This window comes from Crinia signifera, chromosome 2 (assembly GCF_055691185.1).
Source record: "Crinia signifera chromosome 2, ASM5569118v1, whole genome shotgun sequence".
In the NCBI taxonomy this organism is placed as follows: domain Eukaryota; kingdom Metazoa; phylum Chordata; class Amphibia; order Anura; family Myobatrachidae; genus Crinia; species Crinia signifera.
In genome coordinates, this window is record NC_139218.1 from 213,382,140 (window position 1) to 213,403,314 (window position 21,175).

General features: G+C 45.8%; 1 protein-coding gene across 5 annotated transcripts in view; it reads right to left on the reverse strand.

The window, feature by feature from the left end:
• Positions 1–21,175, reverse strand: part of COL16A1 (collagen type XVI alpha 1 chain) — a 164,283-nt gene that overhangs the window by 70,779 nt on the left and 72,329 nt on the right. For all 5 annotated transcript variants that reach the window (XM_083173690.1, XM_083173688.1, XM_083173689.1 and 2 more), the window contains exons 12-23: positions 19,531–19,593; positions 16,530–16,571; positions 16,349–16,393; positions 14,058–14,102; positions 13,922–13,984; positions 11,751–11,795; positions 10,356–10,451; positions 5,148–5,186; positions 4,941–4,985; positions 3,824–3,859; positions 3,194–3,316; positions 1,290–1,325 (exon numbers count right to left, since the gene is read on the reverse strand). In XM_083173690.1, the coding sequence (XP_083029816.1) occupies positions 1,290–1,325; positions 3,194–3,316; positions 3,824–3,859; positions 4,941–4,985; positions 5,148–5,186; positions 10,356–10,451; positions 11,751–11,795; positions 13,922–13,984; positions 14,058–14,102; positions 16,349–16,393; positions 16,530–16,571; positions 19,531–19,593 (678 nt within the window). The remainder of the gene's footprint in view (positions 1–1,289; positions 1,326–3,193; positions 3,317–3,823; positions 3,860–4,940; positions 4,986–5,147; positions 5,187–10,355; positions 10,452–11,750; positions 11,796–13,921; positions 13,985–14,057; positions 14,103–16,348; positions 16,394–16,529; positions 16,572–19,530; positions 19,594–21,175) is intronic.

The window sequence follows — 21,175 nt, forward strand, 5'->3', positions numbered from 1 at the left end:
CAGCATGCATGCAGTTACAGGCTTGGGGGGAGATTCTCTAAAGCGTTATCAGGGTTTTTACCGCATTTTATATGCAGCAAAACCTGCACGGCGGGTTTTCGCTGTGGGGGGTATCGCTAGCAAAAGCTGGCGATACCCCATAGAAGCCTATGGGCTTCTTAACGCACCCACGCCACCCCGAATGGACCCCCGCCGCCTCGCACCGACACCCCCCCCTCACCTGTGTCCAGGCAGCACAGCGCTGTGCTGCCTGGACCTATGACCTTCTCCTCCCTGCACTGTATCCTCTTCCGGGTGAGGGAGGAGGAGGAGAGCCCACACACGCATGCAGCAGCAGCCCCGGGTAATGGAGGGAGCCACCGGGACCCGCAGCACATCGCCGGCAAGATCGCAAAAGACAGCTCTTAACGCAAGAGCTGTCCTTTGCCATAATTATCACATATGTTAGAGCATATGCGACAATTAGGTCTGTGGTAGCCGGCAATGTGTGGCGGACAGGGGGCGCGGATGTTACAGCATCCCGCCCTTGGTTTGAAAAATGACAGATAGGAGCTGTGATAAAAACCAGACACTTCACCGAGCTTAATAAATCTACCCCATAGTCTAAGGTGTGCCCATTACTGTGGGCTTCCGTGGGTTATTTGGTGGGTCGGTTTGTCAGCATGCTGCTCACTTGATGGTATGGCCCAGCAAACAATGGCTTGAATTGGAATGTGTCTCTGAGCGATATATCATTGGGGTGACTGATATTTATGGGGTGGCTGATGTATTGATACATTGGCCGTCCCATTGACTGGGTATAAACATTAAGGAAACTGCTAATATAGAAAGTACATTTAAAATCACCTGATTATACTGTAATTATGGCACCCAAAAGTATTATCATGTTTTTATACATGATAATACTTTTGGGTGCCATAATTTAAGAAAGTTGGGAATCATTGTCCTATAGGGTAGGTACAACTGTTTGATCATGATATCGTGAGCATCAATACCCACTGAACTGCAACGGTTCTGAGATAACATCACATTCTACAGATTTCTACTTTCAGTACTGACTCCTTGATGTTGGATTACACAGAATTATGAATAATAAACCCATGCAGTGCAAAGGAGAACTTTCCATAATGTGTTAAAACCATCCATCCATATTTGTCATTGTAATCCCTATGCTAACACATAACTTGAATAATGCCAGTTTACAGGGAATGTAAAGTGATCTTCAGGCACTGCTCATGCCTAAAAAAGAATTGCCTGTTCTTTTCCTCTGCAAACCACGCCAGGTATACCTGTTCACCTTTTGGTCCTAGTCCGCCTGTTGTTCCCTGAAAGAGATACATATATTACAGTGTGAAAGGAGAAGGGGAAATGGGATATTATATTGGTGAGCCTGCAACTACAGATACTGTATAAAGGCATATGTAGTCAGAGCCGGCCCTAGCCTAAATGACGCCCTAGGCAAGATTTTGGATGGTGCCCCCTAGCACCGTCACTAGTTCCGCCCTGACCCTTCTCCCCTTTCCCAGCACCATCAACCCTCATCATACTCTAGCAGTCATCATTTTGGTGCTCCTACCTGCAATATTTTAAATAGAAACAGGGCACACATTTGGTGCGCAGCCCAAACAGAGGTGTGTTCTTGCTGGGAAGGGGCATGGCCACCCAATAGTACCCCCAATTCAAATTATGCCACACAGTAGTGCCACTTTAGTCACATTATATCATGTGATGGTGTCCCTTATTCACGTTACATCACACAGTGATACCACTTTACCTTATGTACATTACTCCTCACATTATACCCTTAGAAAAGAATCCTGAGAAAATATTGTATTATAAGCACCTCCATGGCCACACTGCAACCCAGCACAAAGCAGTGTGTGCTGGGCAGAGGAGAAGAGCTGCAGCTGCTGCTGTCACTTAAGGGGAGGGGGCCTGGGGCCCCCACTGGGCCCTTCCATCAGACTTTGGCCTGGGTACTTTGTACCCCCTACCCCTTTCTCTAGGCACTCCTGATAATACCACACAGTAATGCCCCTTACACATAACACACATTATTAATGTCCTTATAACCATAATGCCCCTTACACATTATGCAAACCTTTATTAATGCCGTTCATACACATAAAGACACACATAATGCCCCTTACACATATGTTGCACATTATTAATGCCCTTATACACATGACACACATAATGTATGTTACACATATGTTGCACATTATTAATGCATTTATACATGACACACATAATGCCCTTTACATATGCTGAACACTATTGCACAACCAACCCACCCGCAGACAGCACTCGCACAGCCGCTAACACTGTGACCTCTGCCTCTGCTTGGATACAGATGTTTCCTCATACATCTTGCCTCAATAGTCCATGCAGCTCCTGACCAGTTCTGCTAACGTTGGGTGCCTTTTTTGCTGAAAATTCATCTTATTTGCATTGTTATGACCAGCACACACAAGGAGCTTCCGATGATTAAAATGATATGCGGCATGCCTATATTCTGTGTGCGACTGTGGCTGTACCTCCATACAGAATGCTACATTACAGTGATTTCCACAAATACATTATGCAGATACAGCCTCACTCACACACAGAATATAGGCATGCCACATATCATTTTAATCAGCAGAAGCTGCTGATGCCCCTAGGCATTTCAAATGCCCTAGGCAATTGCCTAGTTTGCCTATGCCTAAGGCCGGCTCTGTATGTAGTAGGGTTCGAATATGCCAGAGGTGCAGTATGCTTACCAATCCCTAACACCTTTTTAAAGCGGCAATCATTTACAAGGCAAATCCATGCCACGTAAATAATTGCTGCTTTAAAAAAAATGTCCACAATATGCTGGCATCCAGCACCTGCAACAGACACAGACCCTATTTTATATACCCTATGGTTTCGTTTATAGGCTTGCGTATAGTATTCAGTATTAGAAGCCCACATAACCTGGGCGATTCTCTTTAAAGACAGCATATATATTGTATGATATTCATTTTCTTTTTTTTATTACTAGATGGTCTGTATAATGCAATTATTTCTGCAGTTGCAAGAGGCGGCGATGGTATGTATGGACATATTTGACAGATCAACTCATTTAGGCCATACCAATTTCCAGTTGGCTCTTGAAGTAACATATGTTAGACAATAACATAGCATTATGCAACATATCCTGGGTACTCACAGGTTTTCCTGGCTCTCCAATCCCAGGGAGACCAGTCTGTCCTTTCTGCCCCTTGGCACCTGGCAGACTCATAACCTTTGCCCCATCCTCACTTAGGGCTGGGCAAACCTCACAAGGATCACCCTGTAAGAGACAAAGAACATTGGTTGTACATGTTATTGTATGTAAGTTTAAGTCAATGGGCGGTATTCAATTCCGTGGTAAGGGGGTTTTCTACGGTGAGGATGGTTTATTTTGGGCAAAAAAATCTAACCCTCTCGCCATATTCAAAGTTTGGCCAGAATCCTCACCATCAAAGGCCAGCAAGGATCCCCTTAAACTGCGAGGTTCGCCACAAATGCAGTGAGTCTACTGCATTTTGTGGTGAGCCCCGCCATTTTAGTGGCCACATTTGCCATTTCCACCTTGCCAAAGGGAACCAGCGAGGTGGAAATGGCAAGAGAAGGGGAGGGAGTTGAATACTTCACTTTGAGCTATCTGCACTGCTCGCCATCATAGCTCGCCATCAGGAACATTGAATATACCTCTATAAGTACAGCTTATATAGTAGTTGCTGCAAAGAGCAACATCTGTTCAGATCCCAAAACTGTTATATACAAACATAAATGTATGTAGAAAATTATAGATTACCTTCTCCCCTTTCAGTCCTGATGTGCCTGGTTTTCCCTGCAAAAATGACACATTATAAACATTATAACATAAAAATGCAAATAAAAATATCAGTACATATACATATTGTAGCAAATGTACATTGGGTCTGCTCCATTGCCTAGCCCGAATTGTGCGACATTAATTTTTTCAGTGAGAACTGTATAATTTGAACTGGAGACCACTTTAATGTAGCACAGTATGAACTGGATGGCACTGTAATGTGTCATAATCTGATCTGCTTATTGTTATGTGGATGGCACTATACTGTAACATAAAAACTGGGCAGTGTAATGTGGCACATCATGAAATAGGCACTATAGTGTGATATAAAATGAACTTGGGCGCAGTTACGTGACATAATTGGAGGGCACTGTAACGTGGCACAGTATGCACTGGGGGCAATGTAATGTGACATAATATGAACTGGGGCCACTGTGTGCGAATGTGAATTGGAATATCATGTGGCATAATGTGTACTGGCTGCACTACAATGTGACATCATGTAAACTAGGGCTCTACTATTGGGCATAATATTGACTAGGGAACTAATATGGTTCAGAAACTTAACCAGGGCACTATTATGGGGCATAAAATGAATAACTGCTGTGGAGAGGTGTCTCCCACGAAGCAATGGGATGGGGGACCTTAAATATGTTGCTATGGGGCCTGCAAAGTTCTGGTTATGCCTCTGATATTAGAGATATGAAAAGGGAACAAAAATAAAGATATGTGGATTTTTCTAACTGGTTAACTTGAGAAAGCCTCAAAGCCTTTAATTAATTTACATGCTGGAATCCCAAATGTGCAAAGTATAAGCACAAAGGTCTTATAAATAAGTTTCAAAGTAAAACCAATTCTTTGCATTTTGTTGGTATACAGTATGCACAAGTATTACATATACTGTAATTGACAGTTGTTTATAACCTGAAAACAGTAGGTAGATGCTTATCTAATAACACAGAGCTGAGAGAAAATATGTTTATTTGGTAACCGATGACAACTGGTTTACAGTACAAAAAGCTCTATAGTAATTCCCCATGGAGTTCGGCATCAATGCGATGTATATTTTATAGGTAGACAATCACTGGATACTGACCGGTTTTCCTACAGGACCCTCATTCCCAGAATTTCCGGGTGGACCCTGGTCAAGAGAAGAAAATAATAAGTACTAAAAATACTTGACAGGCTATATTGTCATTAAGCCTATCCTTACCGTGCATGTTAGAATATGACATTTTACTTTTGAAACTTCTAAGATCTCAGAAATAATCCTTTTATTTTAGCAATGGACAGGTTTTCGTACCTTATCTCCTGGAAGACCAGGTGGACCACCGGGATTACCCTGAAAACATAAAAGGACACATAAAATGATTTGTTACAAGTGTGTATATCTGTAATATAAATATATTGAATATTTAACAATGCTGAATGTTTTAGATCAATTGAGATCAAGTGAGCAAAATGAAGGGTACTTGTGTATTTTGGCGGCGCCCATCGCATCGCATACCATAACGCATACGATGGTATGCGATGCAACGCGATATCGTACGATAGTGCACGATGGCATACAATTTTGAAATTGTATGCCATTGTACATGGCATACAATGCCATACGATGCGATGCGATTAAACATTGTATAAGCACCCTAATGGGTGCTTATACAATGTTAAGCACCCAAATGGGTGCTTACAATGTTAAATGCACCCCCACGCCACCCCCCCACTATAAACGTGAACCCGAAGCGTGGCGAGCGCAGCGAGCCCGTGAGGGGCGGCGGTACGCGTCCTACGACCTTTTCATACCCCCACTATCCACGAAGCGTGGTGAGCGCAGCGAGCCCCGCGAGGGGACGCGGATACCTGTGAAGCCCGCGAAGGGACGCGTTTATCTGTGAAGGTATCCGCGTCCCCTCGCGGGGCTCGCTGCGCTCGCCACGCTTCGGGCTCGGTGGCTCGCTGCGCTCGCCACACTATTCTATTCTCATCTCCACGCCGACGTGGATAGTGGGGGTATGAAAAGGTCGTAGGACGCGTACCGCCGTCCCTCGCGGGCTCGCTGCGCTCGCCACGCTTCGGGTTCACGTTTATAGTGGGGGGGTGGCGTGGGGGTGCATTTAACATTGTAAGCACCCATTTGAGTGCTCAAAAGCACCCTTTAGGGTGCTTATACGATTTTTGGTCGTATAGGGGGTCAAAATCGCGTCGCATCGCATCGTATGCCATCGGGTGCATGGCATGCGATGCGATCTGTTCGTCGTACGACGGACATCGGGGGCGCCGCCAAAATACACAAGTACCAAATTAAGTCAAAATTAATATATCTAAAATAAAATCTACATACTTTTTGAAAGTTTTATGTGGGGTACACACCAGGACGACCCGCTCACGATGCACATCGTGGATGAGTTGTCAGTGTTTCTTTCGACCAGCTCACAATGACGCAGGGTGCACGACACGCTCACGATGTGCACCGTGAGCGGGTCCGATCCGATGGCGACCCGCACCCAGGAGAATGGTTGTTTCCAGATCCTACCTGCTGCAGGTAGGATCTGAATAATGACCGACTGACCCATCCACGGGACCGCGCATCAGATCGGTATCGGACCACACCAGGACAGAAAAGGGCCCAATCACCACACACAATCGGTCAGAATTTGATCTAGATTGATGGGATCGGACCCTTGTCGTCCTGGTGTGTACCCAGCATTAGGCTCGGTACACACTAGAACAATCTTGGCCAGATACTGTATGTTGTTTCCTACCAAATCCGGATGACATATTGGCAAGATCGTGTACACATGATTGCACACTCCACTGCTGCAGGGCCAACCAGAAGACATTTATAATGATACCATGCTGCCAAATGCAGCATGACATAGTCCATTGCTCTGTTTTACCCTGCATTGTGCAGGTGCATAGGCACTTGCCGATACAAGGCCCTATCACCTGCCGGATCAGCTGACTGCACGTTGTTCTAATGTGAAGATGGCCTTTATTTTACATATTGTAGCATGATCTATTTGACTCTCGATAACTTTGAGGAGATTGAGACTTTTACTTTTCTTGACTGATTTGGACTGGACTTTATAAAAGCCCAGCACTATATTATCTCTGTACTGTAATTACTACAAATGCAGATTGCAGCAACCCTCCTGATGTTCTCCTTCTCAAGCCGCCTCAGATGTGTAGAAATATATTTTTTCATTATGGATTTTATGTGTCTTTTTAGTTCACTCAACCCTTAAAATAGGCATTACCCAATGACTGGTGCACTTACCTAATCTGACAACGGAGTCTGGCCCTATGATTGCCTTCCCTTCTGCTATGTGCACCAGGATTACCTTTAGCTGCATAGGGTATTCTTAATAGTCTTGTTAGACAGCCCTGCATGCTGCAAAACTACTGTTGACCTGTGTTGAGTTTTAGGAATCATATATATCTCTTATCCCAATAATAATGATTGAGAGTGAAATATTATATAAAATATATTTATTATATCTGGTATTGATATAACAACATATATATTTGACATCTGTAATTATATTCTAATAGACTTTACAATACAATAAGCAGAATACTGGACGTAACCTGATTCCCAAAATATAATATGGTAACACCCGTACCACTGCTTCTGGGTCTGTCTCAGTGGCGGATCCACCAAGGGGCGACTAGGGGCGGTCACCCTGGGCCCCCACACATCAGGGGCCCCCACACTCCAGGTGGGTGGGTAGCAGGCAGTGGGGTCCGGGCAGCGCGTCCCTGGGGCCCAGGCACCGCAGGGCGGCCAGGGGGTCCCTGCGGCGCCTGGACAGTCAGCAACCTGCTCTCTTGTCACACTGTGTCCAGAGGGACCTACCCGCCTGATCACTCTGTGTCCCAGGCGCCATGAAGTGGCCATGCCTGTGCAGCAGCTCAGATTCCAATGGGCAGTGAGAATAAGTACTCCGTTGAGTGCTGCGTGAGGGGGGGGGGGTGTGAGAGGAGAGGAGGGGGAGTGAGCGGAGGGGGAGGATGAGAGGAGGGGGCTCCCACAATTTTTGTTGTCCAGGGCCCCCATAGACCTTAATCCGGCCCTGGTCTGTCTGAGTCTGAGACTTAGATGCTGTTGTTTCAATGTCCCAATATTGATGGGACAGTCCCGAATCTAGCCAGAACTTTTTGTCTTTACAGTTGGGACTGTTGGGAGATTTGCCATTTGCTACTGCTGAAGACAGATATACAGGGGTATTTTATACTTTGAATAGAGGAGTTTGATAGCAGCCTATGAAAGTATATTTGAAAGCATACCCCTTGTGTAAGCAGCATGCCCCACTGAATGATTATGTGTGAAAAACAAAAATATTGTTACTCTAGTGAATATTAAGCTTTTGATGCAGAGTATACAGACTAGTTATTATGAAGGATTCAGTATTGAATCCCGGCGGTCGGGATCCCGGCGTTCAGAATCCCGACGCCGGAATCCCAACAGCCGAAATGCCGACAAGGGGGGACGTGGATCGCCCCCCCTTGCGGGCTCGCTGCGCTCGCCACGCAGCGGGCCCGGTGCCTCGCTATGCTCGGCACACTAATTTATTCTCCCTCCAGGGGTGTCGTGGACACCCACGGAGGGAGAATGTGTCGGCATTTCGGCGGTCGGGATTCCGGCGTCGGGATTCTGAAGCCGGGATCCCGACCGCCGGGATTGTAACTGCATCCCATTATGAGTATTGCAGCAGATGTCAATGATACCTGAATAATCCTTGAATTTTTGATTGAAGAACCAATACTTTCTATAGGAACTGTATCAATTTACCAAGCTCCAAAATACTTTGGATCTCTCTCCAACAGCCTATACCTGCACCTGTTTGGCCCAATAGCCACATAGGCTCACTGGGCCAACCAGATCTGGAAGCGTCAGTAAGGTGATAGTCAGCTATCGATTTATTATTTCCTGCATCTTCTTTATTCTGTTATTAGCCCATATTGGTGCAATAAGAAACGATATTGACGGCAATTGCATTGTTGATAAATCATAGTAGGTAATGAGTGACTAAAATGCACTTTAGAATTCCTGTCCAGTAAACATAGTTAAGCGCATTGAACAACTTACAATGCATAATTATTATTATTATTTTATTTATAAGGCGTCACAAGTGTTTGGCAGCGCCGTACAAAGGAGCAGTACATGGAGACAAACTTAACATTACAGTAAATGAATAACAAAATGTAGTATAGGTAAAATGAATGCCACAATTATTCTATACACATTACAGCTTAATTGTAGGTAGTGAGGACTTGACCAATGTGCTACTAGGGGCTGGTGGCCAAAGATGGAGATGAGTATGTGAACAAAGATGGTCACTGAGTGTTGGAGTATAGGAGAGCTGTGAGTGAAATGTGAAGAGAAGTGGGCTTTGACAACAGGAGGGAAGAGAGCCCTGCTCTGAGGAGATTACCATCTAGTAGGAAGGGGAGACAGACAGATTACATTAGGAGCAATGGAGTGGAAGGTGGCTTGATGGCAGGATGTAAGCAGGCAGAGATTGTCAAGGCGTGTGGCAGGGGTCGGAGAACAAACCTCAGAACTAAGGCCCTTATTCTGGTTGGTGCGGTAATATCCGCGTGCGTTCGGGCCGCCGATGTTTTGTGTCTGCGCATGTGCAGAGGCGTTTCTGCGCATGTGCGAGCGGGGCGTACGGCCAAATCCCGCATGAAATGTGAACACTCCGAACAGGGGGTGGAGAGGGGCGTGAAGGGCTATTTGGGCTCATTACCATATGCATACGCCCCGCGTTTCATGGGCGTTCCCATGCAAACGCTGGGCGTACGCATGGTAATGCGGCCGTGACGCACGTGTAGGGGGCGGACATATGACATCGCCGGATGTCAGCTGCCCGCCCAGATCCCTGCTTTTGCACGGAAAAATATCCGTGTGGTCTGAGGTTGCGGGAGCTGGTGGACCATTCGGTCCTGCAGTCGATGAACTGCGACCATCGCATGATGGGGGAGGTTCCCTGAGATGGAGGAGGCGTATTCCATGAAAAATACACGTGCGGTCCGTTCGGCCAGCTTCTTACCGCATTCGGACGGAGTGAGCGATCCGTACGGAAGGCGGGGTTTCGCGCGCGCGGTCCTGGCCGCATATTCGGATCCGGCCGCACCGATCAGAATAAGGGCCTAAGTTATGCAGTGGAAGGGTACGCTTTGATGAATAGGTGAGTTTTCAGTACCCGTTTGAAGCTTTGCAAAGTCAGAGAGAGACTAATGGAGTGAGGGAGTGCGCTCCACTTAAGGGGTACACAGGTTTGCACTAAGCTACATGTACACAGGTTTGCACTAAGCTACATGGAATACATAAATACAATGTGGAATTGCAGCTGTTGATGTCTGCTACAAAGGGTCTGCAATAAGCAATTATGGTGTGCAATATATATCCTATATGTCAATACTGAGGGATTAGGGAAATATTCAGTGACATACTATGAATACAAGAATGTTCTGACTGAGCATACAGGAATATTATGCAACTTACAGGTTTGCCTGGTTGTCCGATCCCAGGGAGTCCTGGTTTTCCTGGAGGTCCAGGTTCTCCAGCAAGACCCTCAGGGCCAACTATTCCAGTTTCCCCCTAATATAAAGGAATGCAAATTCATGGTTAATTAAAATGCTATAAGTATCAGTATGTGTTAGCTATATATGTAATAAAGTTTTAGTATTATGGTAGTGTGTTTATTTTACTATTTGTATTACTGTGGAACTATAAGTTCCAGTGGGCCCTTTAATGCCCCACATGCTGGGACTTGTGGTTCTCCAAGTCCCTGCATGCGGGGCAGGCTTGCTGGGACTCATAGTTCACCAGCAATATACAATAGTTTCTTCAATTTTTTACAACAAAATTAGCCTGCTGCCCACCACCCAGGGGCAACGGGGACAGCCCCAGGCTTCAGCCTGGGCAGGAAAATTCTGGAGAGGGGACCCCTTCATTAAAAGGGGGGGGGGGGGTCCCCACTCCCCCAGAACCCCTGCCCAGGATGACTGGTCAGGGGGTTAATTCTTGGCCAGGATGCCTTGTATAAAAAGTCTCTTCCCGGCTGTGGTATTACCCTGCTGACTGGTTGGGCTTGGTGCTGGTTCTTTAAATACGGGGCACCCCTAGTCATTTTGTCCCCCATATTTTGGGAACCAGGATTGGCCCTTGGGCCTGGTGCTGGTTTTAAAAAATCAAGTGAACCCTAGTCGTTTTTTCCCCTGATTTTTTACAACCAGGACCGGATCTGTGAGCCTGGGGCTGGTTACGGCTGTGGGGGGCGGGTGAACCCACACCGGTTTTTTTTTTTATTTTCTTACTTTTCTTTTTTTTTACACACTGAAACCTGCATGGATCTGACTGATCCGTGCAGGCTTCTGCCAAATACACCACAAAAATGAAGTGTATTTTCCTGGCGTATTTGGCAGGCAATTAGTGTCCGTATCATTTAGCGGCCATATTTTCAATACGCTTAGTAAATTAGGAATCAACATTCTTTTGAATGGTGATTCCTATTTGTATTCTGTCAAAGGTGTATACATTCATATTTGTAAATACAAATACGAATGTGCCATGAATACGAATTAGCGTATTTTCAGGATAGTAAATCCTGAAAATACGAATACGCCTAAAAAAATAGTATTTTACTATACAAATAAGATTTTTTTGAGTGCTGCTCCTTGATATACTACCTATGTAAGAGGGGACCAGGCAAAGATAACTATGGATTAAAGGAACAGAGTGTCGGACATACATTGTATCTATCTAACTATGTAGATCATGTACTGCATAGAATATCATGTATAGTTGTGTACTGGTGAGTCGCTGTGAGCATATACTCGTGTGTTTAGCAGGGGAGCTACATGTGTATTAGCCTAGTGTTTGCATGCTGTCACTTACCTTTTGTCCTTTCGGTCCCACAACGCAAATTTCACCTGGTCTTCCCTAAATTAAAAAGGTACGGTTATATAATGCATTGTAAAGTATATATGTACACACACACACGCGCGTTTACAAGGCCATTGTACACCCATTTTAACATGACTTAAAGCTAGGTTTGCTTCAAGTTTAATTGAATGAGTTATCTCATTTTGACAATGCAAACAAATATTACTTTATATTCCTACCTTACATTTGATATCTACCAACTTCAGAATGATACCAGGATAGACACCCGCATGCGCCGAAGACACATGTCCGCAATTTGGGTGCGTGACCTAGTGGCAAGGGGCTTGACCTATAAATCACATCACTCCCGCGAGGCCATGCCCCAGTTTTGCCGCTGTGGGGGGCATGGCCAACGGCTCTGTGAGCTGCTGGCCATGCCCCCAGCCCCGCTGCCTGCGGGAATAGTATGTGCATACAGATGGAGCTGCTGTAGTCTTTGTAGGGGCTGGCGAAACTATCGCCAGCCCCCACCAGCGGCCAGCTCCCGCCAGGTGGCGCACGAGATGCTTGCGCACCTCGTTACAACGGAGCTGCCCACTGCCATCCGCCGCTTCCCCCGCCGCCCCGACCCCCCCTAACCCTGCCCGTCTCCCCGAAACTCCATGATACTGGGACGCATGTGCACGTGAGACGCACGCGCGTCCAAGTTCCTGTCCGCCGGCGCTTGCCAGAGGGGAGGATATGGCCGGTGCCGGCAAAGGATTACAGTGACTCCTTCTGTATATTCATATGCGTGTATTCACTGCTGCTCTAGTTAGCAGAGCAGAAAGTAACAGTGGGACCGTCCCCATAAAAACAGGACGGTCCCATACCTCCCAACTTCAGTCCGGACGAAAAAGGGACCGAAAAGGAGGCGGGCGTATGCAAATGAGGGCGCGGCTTATGCTAATTAGCCGCGACCTCATTTTCATACGAGAATAGACGCTGTGCGCATGCGCACAGCGTCTATTCTACTACATTGGGGGGTCTCCCAACTGCCACCCCCCGCAGCGGGACAATGCCTGCCGCGGGTGGGACAGCGGGACAGGACCCGAAAATCGGGACTGTCCCGCTGTAATCGTGACAGTTGGGAGGTATGCGGTCCTGTGAAAATTGGGAGAGTTAGGAGGTATGCATTTGCTATAGTAATGCTTACATTAAATAAAGGGTAATACTAATAGACAATCTCCCTCCCCATGCAATTTCACTATGGGAGGATTTTCCCACTGATTTTTGAGAAGAGAATGCAAACAATTTCAGCACTGCTGAAGCATGAGCTCTGTGTGCATGCTTTATAGCACCCTCACAATAACTAGGTAAAGATACAATTTAGAAAAAAGTGTCAGGAAGCAGTGGCTAGGTATTTTGACATTTAGTTATTTATTAACAGGTTCTTATATACTGTAGCTTACACGTATTCAGCAGTGCTTTAAAAGCCAATTGAAAGCAAATTGAAAGCAAATAGGCAAACTAAGCCATTGTTTGAGGCCTTCACAAATGAATTTGTAATTTAGCATAATTACATGGTTATGGCATAATAATGTAGTTGGACTTAAAGGTTATCTTTCTGTGCAGAGGTGGATTTTCCACATATGGGGCTCCGATAAAGATATCCTGGCCATCCAAAACATTCTCAGAGGAGCATTGCACAATTTATCATTTATTGGTTGACTGTGAATGCGCCAACGTACTCTATCGATGCTGACTGAGATCAGCAGCAGAAATATAGTGCTATGGATTGTTTTAGCAAGATAGGCCCCAAATTGGTATCTTGCTTAGTGCCCCATGAGGTCTAAATCCACCTCTGCTTCTGTGTATTAAGATGGTCTTTGCTATATCTACAGTATATCAAATCATGAAAGAGCAGGGAGTGGTGCAGTATCCTTAGGCACAAGCCTTGGCCAACCCTTCCTAGTATCAGCACTTTCTTCTCTGTATACATGAAAGGAAAGCCAAGTGGAGGAAGGTCAGTCAGATACTACTCTATTCCAAACAAAAACCTTGCAGAAATGCTGCAAAGCCTCTTGCCCAAATATATTTAGTATATCTAAGTTATGAAGGATGTGATAGGGAGTCTTATCAAAAGAGAATTAATCATAACCATGATGAATAGAGGATAAAAGAAAAAAGTACCAGATACTCACATCTCGACCTGGAGAACCTGCGAATCCTCTCACTCCTGTGTCTCCCTTATCGCCCTTCTGCCCCTAGGTAAAAGGAATTACTTTATGAACATCTGATGTGCAATATAATTGTGATGTTCCAACAAATGTAACTTACTTTCTCTCCATCTGGTCCAGATGGTCCCTCAAATCCTTGTGGCCCCTGTTGGCAATAAGACAATCATTTTGGTATCTGTAAATTGATTTTATTACAAATGCTAACCAAAGCACTTCTGAGAGCAAGCTGATTCCTCTAGATGAGAGGCTCCGAGCATTATTTTGCTACAGTCCTAGTTCTGATTCGAAATCTACATGTCAGTGTGGTTGTCATGACAATGGAAAGGATACTGAGTAAAAGGTGTAGAATATCTGTCTGATGCGCCTTCCAGGCAGTCTCTGATGATCGGTTTAATCTTGTTTAATCATATTCAACCTCAATATTAAAGAGTTATTAAAATAACTCATGCATATGACATTTTCTATGTTAATGGTCTGCTGCGTTAAGTCATACTATACATTGGGGCTGATTCATACCTGCTCGTTCAGGTCCAAATTTGGCCCCACCTCCAATGGTGGGATCTGCACGGAGGTGCTAATGTGCATGTGCAAGCCCCTGCAGCAAATGCCTTCCGCAAGAGTTTCCTGGCGTATTTGGCAGGCAATTGTTGTAAAAGTGAGGTGTGTGTGTGTGTATGTAATAAAGTTTTACTTTTCTGTGTGTGTGTTTTCTTTTAACATTCTTTTTACAGGTGGACTACAAGTCCCAGCGGGCCCATTAATGCTCCGCATGCTGGGACTTGTGGTTCTCCAAGTCCCAGCCTGCCGGGGAGGTCTGCTGGTACTTGTAGTTCTCCTGTATAAAGCAATGTTAGGATTGAAAGATTTAACCCCATCAGGCCGGCGTCCACTGGCCAGGGACGCCGGTGACAGCCCCGGGCTTCAGCCCTGGATGGGTGAAACCTGGGGGGGGACCGCTTTATTGGGGGGGTCACCACTCCTCCAGGTACCCCGTCCAAGGCTGACCAGCCACGGTGCTCATGGTACGGCCGGGGGACCTTATGTAAAAAGTGTCCCCCGGCTGTGGCATGACACTGTGGGCTGTTGGAGCCCGGTGCTGGTTTCAAAATACGGGGGACCCCCAGTTTTTTTGGAACCAGGACCGGTCCAAGAGTCCAGGGCTGGTTTCAGAAATACGGGGGACCCCTACGCTTTTTGTCCCCCCGTATTTTTGGAACCAGGTCTGGCTCAATGAGCCCGGGGCTGGTTATGCTCAGGAGGGGGACCCCACGCAATTTAAAAAAAAAAACAAAAAAAAAAAAACACATTTTTTACCACAGAACCATGCACAGATCTCAATGATCTGTGCAGGGTTCTGGCCAACTCGCATATCAGAACCTGGTCTGATTTTTTGGCGAATTTAAGACACATTTCCCAAATTCACATCTCATTAAATATGCGATTTGTATACTTTTCAAAGGGAAAACATCTGGATGCGAGTTCTCATTAAATATGCGAAAACGGGATTTCAGCCGTTTTTTGCAAAAATTTCGCCAAATAACACAAATCTCATCCCATAGAATGTCACCCACAGCATCTGATCAGCATAGTTACCATCACGGAAAACCTTGGACCTCTGAGCAAAGTTTGCTCTGAATCACCACTACAACCAGTTGAGGCCAGTAAATCTATGTCTGCAGACACAGTCCATGTCTGGGTTGGGCAAAATCTTATAGCATGTGCATAACTTAATTCATAATTCTTAATGGAATAGCTTAGAAAGTATTTTATGTGGATATGATTAGTGAGAAATGCATTTTATTACAGTTGTCAACATCTGAAATTCATTTTAGGAACATGTTACGCTGCTTCTTTACTCGTCACATGTGCTATAAGCAAAACAGAGAACGTGGGACAATGTCATGCCCCACGTGATCATTACACTATTTTATTGTATATCAAATATTACACAAGTCATTTAAAAACACCAAATACAGCCTAAAGAAAACTGAGACCTGCACCTACTGTAAGTGCTTATTCAAAGATGGACATATGCCAGTTTTGTTGCGTAAAACACTGTACACATATCTGCATTTCATATATTATGTGTAATAATTTATTTATATACAGGTTTTTTTTGTTATTGTTGTCTTAAAATTGTATGGCCATTTAATTATTGGTTTTGAGCTGTACCCATTAGCAAGTACAGTATGTATTTTTGCGTGATTATTTTCCTACATTTTGGAGCACAGATGCGTCCAATTCCCGAGAGTACAGTATTAGAGAAGTTTTATTGGTCAATATGAAAAGTACATAGACTTCCAGAGACTAAACAGCAGACACTGTCCTGAAAAACAGGGACATTTGGCAAGACTGTTTAATGATTTCTTCAAATATACAACACAAGCTCACCTCCACTCCTCGCTCGCCCTTTTCCCCTTTTACACCCTCAGCACACTGTGAAAAAGATAAGAATAATGCTTAGATTTGTCTCCCTTATAAACATGCTTGTATTCAGAATATTATACCACTTACAGCAGCTGCAAAACACCATCTGTAGGGGAATGGGGGAATGCCAGTGTGGGGCACTTACCTGTAGAGGTCCTCCTGGTGATGTCTGGATGCAGTCTGCTCCCTGATGTGAAAAGGAGGAGAATTAGGGTGAGAATGATAGAGGCAAAGGCATATATCCTATGTTTCACATCACATAGCATGGGGACCCCCAGTGTTTCCTGGGCAGTCCTACAAGAAAAGGTGGGTACACCCAGAAAATGCTTGGCATCATGTGAACGCAGGCGTGCCGAAGCCTACTCGGGGCAGGCGGCTGATGTCACAGGACGTCAGACGCCGGCCCTTCTTTGACCAGATGCTCGCAAAGAAAAAGTCAGCATAGACTGACTTTTATTTGCGAACGGGTGGCACAATCATTCGATGGTCGCCGACCATCAAATGATTTTTTTCACCCGTACACTTGCATGAGAATGGATGTGTGAGCATACACATCCATTCACATGCAAATATGACCATATGCTCGGCGAAGGGGGGGATGGCCGTTCGCAAAGCTCACATAAAACTAGTGACAGCAAGAGCTGGCTGCCAGTGCCAGTGTTGATAAGAGAACAGAACGAATAGGACTGCCATGATTAAGATAAATCTAACCAAAAATGTCCCTTCTGTGTAGTCAGGGGCGGATTTATGAATGAGGGAGCCCCTAGGCACAACAATAATGTTTGCACCCCCCCCTGCCTAACTGTATTATTTTTATTGATTACTTATGAGCCCTCATTTGATAATAGCCAATATAATGGATTTACAAAAAAAAAGCCACTAACTGTGATATGTTCTTTTATTATGGATACATATTACTAAGTAGGACAGTTTACAGGGGCAGTATCTGCATGTCCCATCCATTGACACTCTATTTAAGATGGAATATAGTACAGTACAGTGGATATTTTGCAGTTATTGGTACATTTTGGGCTGACTGTACTATCACAGGCATCCAAGTGCCATCCCCAAACATGTGCCGCCCCTAGGCACGTGCCTCACGTGCCTAATGGGAAATTCGGCTCTGTGTGTAGTAACTGTAACGTGTAGGGACAGCAGAAGCGAGGACTGTTGCTGCATATGACATCCCCAGCATATTGGAGGAGCCTTCCACACTGTCAAAGGACTCTCTCAGAGAAACTGACAATGTGTACAGTGTCAGGGCCTGATTCAGGTTGATTCGGTCCCCTGCAAATTCGCTGCTTGGGTCTGCATATGTGTATCGGTGAATATACGCATCTGCATCCCCATTGTGCGAGCGCCTTCGGCAAGGCAGTCGCACACATCGGGGCGGGTAGTGGACGGGCATGGGACTGTTGCATGGGGTTACACCAGGGTTGCCGACTTTTTTAATTCTCCTCTCCGGGAGAAGCCCGGAGAGGAGAGTTCCAGCAGCCGCTCAGGGGGCGGGGCTTACGTGTTACGTCCCTAAGCCTCGCCCCCATGATGTCAAACTGCCAAATTCACGGATCTCCGTGGAGGGGACGGGGCTAAAATGATGCTATTGTGTCATTTTAGCTCCGCCCCCTCCACTGAGACCCGAGGATTGCGGCATTCTAATGCCGCGATCCGGGGCGCAGGGGGGGTCCATCCTGAACCCGGGAGGGTTGCCCACCCTTCCGGGGGGCCGGGAGGGGGTCCCGATTTTCGGGAGACTCCCGGCCATTCCGGGAGAGTCGGCAACCCTGGGTTACACAGCGTTTCCTGGACCTGCCCACAAAAACAGTGGGTGCACCCAGAAAACTGCTGGGCGTCCCCAAGCAAACGCAGGCATGGTGAAGCCTGCATGGGGCATGCTAGTGCCCGCCTCGTTCTCAGCCATTTCCGAGGCAAATAATAGTCTGTTGACATTGACATTTTTTGTGAACTGTTAAAAAATCATTTGATTATTCGACCATCAAATGATTTTTTGCCTGTACATCCGCATGCAAATGGATGTGTCAGCGTACACATTTATTCACATGCAGGCGTGGACATTTGCTCATCCAGTGGGAGGCATTTACCTACTCGCTAAGCAGGGAATGTATGCTGTTTAGCGAGCCAACCTGAATTAGGCCCTCAGTTTCCAGATGCTATTTATACTGTAGTTACACAACTGATCAGAAGAACCTTCTCCTGTCAGACTGCTTCCATAGTGGCTTACTGTATGCAGGTGGCGTGAATCATCAGGGTCAAACTCAGAAAAGCTCTCCATTCCTAGCCAAACTGACAATTGGCACACATGCATGCCAGGGACGTGCAGTCAGGGGAGGCAGGGGAGGCAGTGCCTCCCCTGTCATAATGATGTGAATAATAAAAAGATATTTATATATCTTCTTTTATTATTTTCATCATTTCTACCTCTCCCCCTGCCTCCTACCATCTTACACTGCAGCATGTGAGGGTGGGAGGCAGCGGGAGAGGTGCCTCCCGCTGTTAACATTAAAACACCGGGCAGCGGGGGGCGGGTAGGGGAGGGCAGGAAGCAGGGTGCAGCAATGGGCTGTAAAAGCCCATTGAAAATGAATGGGGAAGCGGCACTCATACTGGTGCCGCAATGACAGGGGCACCAGTATGAATGCACGCCCCCAGATGTGATTGGGTCAGCGGATCCAGTGATGGATCCGCTGTCCAATCACACACATGCAGGGCCCACATGCATAGGATGCAGCAGCGCGACAGCGTGGAGTCCGGCGCCGCTGTCACCGCCCTGAGGTGAGTCCGCCGGGGGAGGGGGGCGCATGTACGCCCTGCTGCCTGTGCTGGGGGGGGGTCCCGTGCGGGGAGATCAGTGCCTCCCCAGGCAATGACCTCACCGCACGTCACTGATGCATGCACTCACACCCTCATACACTCACACATTCATCCCCTCATTCATTTACACCCACACACATTCACTTACACACATGCTGCAAAAGGTCATATGCAGTTAATTTACTGAAAAATTTGGATATGAATGTACATAAATAGGTGCACAACACATAATCAAATAAGATCTGTATCTACAGTAGATACCAAGTACAAATGACATGAAGAATGAAAATATACCCTATCTAAATATTACTTACACGCTCTCCCCTCTCCCCTTTTGGTCCATAAGCTCCAGACTGTCCTCTTTCCCCTCTGAGACCCTGTCGGAAGGTAAGATGATACAGTTATGCTCAAAGACTGCCAAAATGCAATATAGAAAACCACTCCAAGACAAACATATATCATTCTGACATAAAACCACACAAATTACTGTTATTCAAAATACATTGTATACATTGTAATATATCGATAAGTGCAGATTTCACATCTCAGAAGAACCACAGTCCGGATAGTGGGTCTGATTCAGAAGTTCAAGCAAGGTCATTGCTGGATGTAGCAAAGTAGATTATTTCCCACTGCGCATGAGTCAAAGCCGCAATATGCATGCACTGAAATTGATTAGTGCTAACGCAAGAACAGAGGTTTTAGAGCAAGACGTGCGAAGCCCTAAAAAGCGATAAAGTGGAGATTGATAAAGAACCAGTTTGTAACTATCATGTTGCAGACTGGGTTTGAAAATGACAGATAGGAGCTGATTGGCTGGTCATTTATCACTCTTCACTTTATCACTTTCAAAGCTTAGTATATCTGGCCCCACAGTACAGCCAATCAGAAGCAAGTCACTTTGATTGCGTATTGAACCCTTCACTCATTTGTGTTGTGGCTCTGCTAGAAACAATGATCTTCATTCATTTATATTCTTCAACTTTTACTCCAATTGAACTACTCCATGAACAAGAAATTATTCCCTATGGATTAAGGAGAATAATAGATGGGAAAAGCTCTTTGGTAGAGTGCCTATGTTAATTAAATTACTTTAAAATCTGTAGTTTTTCTATTAAGAATTACTCTGGAATGATAAATTCCAGAGAGCCCTGGCAGCCTACAAATGTCGGCCATTGTGGTTCCGTAAATCCAAGCATGCTCAGCAGCCAATGCCAGTCCCATTTCCCTAGGGAATTGTTCCCTGTGATGTCTGGGGCAAGTTACTAGCAGTGACTCCTACCTCTTGATTGAGGAATATGCCAATCTGAATGTTGGGTTTGCGATCCCGCAAATGTGTTCACAATGACATACTGTACAGTCCAGACTTCTAGGGACTGATAGACCAAATAGGACTGATGTTATAGCAGGGGAGGGGAGTGTCAGTACAGACAGGCAGTCCCAGGGGGACAAAACACCTTCCCACCTGGAACAGCCTGTACAGCTGTGATTAGCAAGGAGCAGGGCTGGATTAAGGGAGGAACGATAGGGGCAGCTGTCCACTTCTGGTCCCCCACAATTTAAGTCCCCCCCCACATACTTAGAGCCTTTCTGATGAGCCGCCCCAGCCACAGATCGGTAAAAGATCCTTGACCTCGAGGCTCTCCTCTACAGTGAGAGACAGCTAAGCCACCAGCACTATATAGCAGAATAGGGCAGCCGAGCGGCTGACTGCTCAGCTGTCCAATAGAATGTAAAGCAGCAGCCTGCTGCTGGGCCGGATCATGCGCAGTAGATACATTTTTCATCAGGAAACAACTGGTCACACTGAAAGGGTTAATCCGGATGTGGAGACTTTTCTGCATTTGTACAAAGCTTCCACTCAGGATGATTCACAGCTATAGAAGCACAAAAATGTGTTACTTCTCATCAATTCTCTATTGTGTAAAGACTTGAATTATTCCAGCAAAATAATGAAAA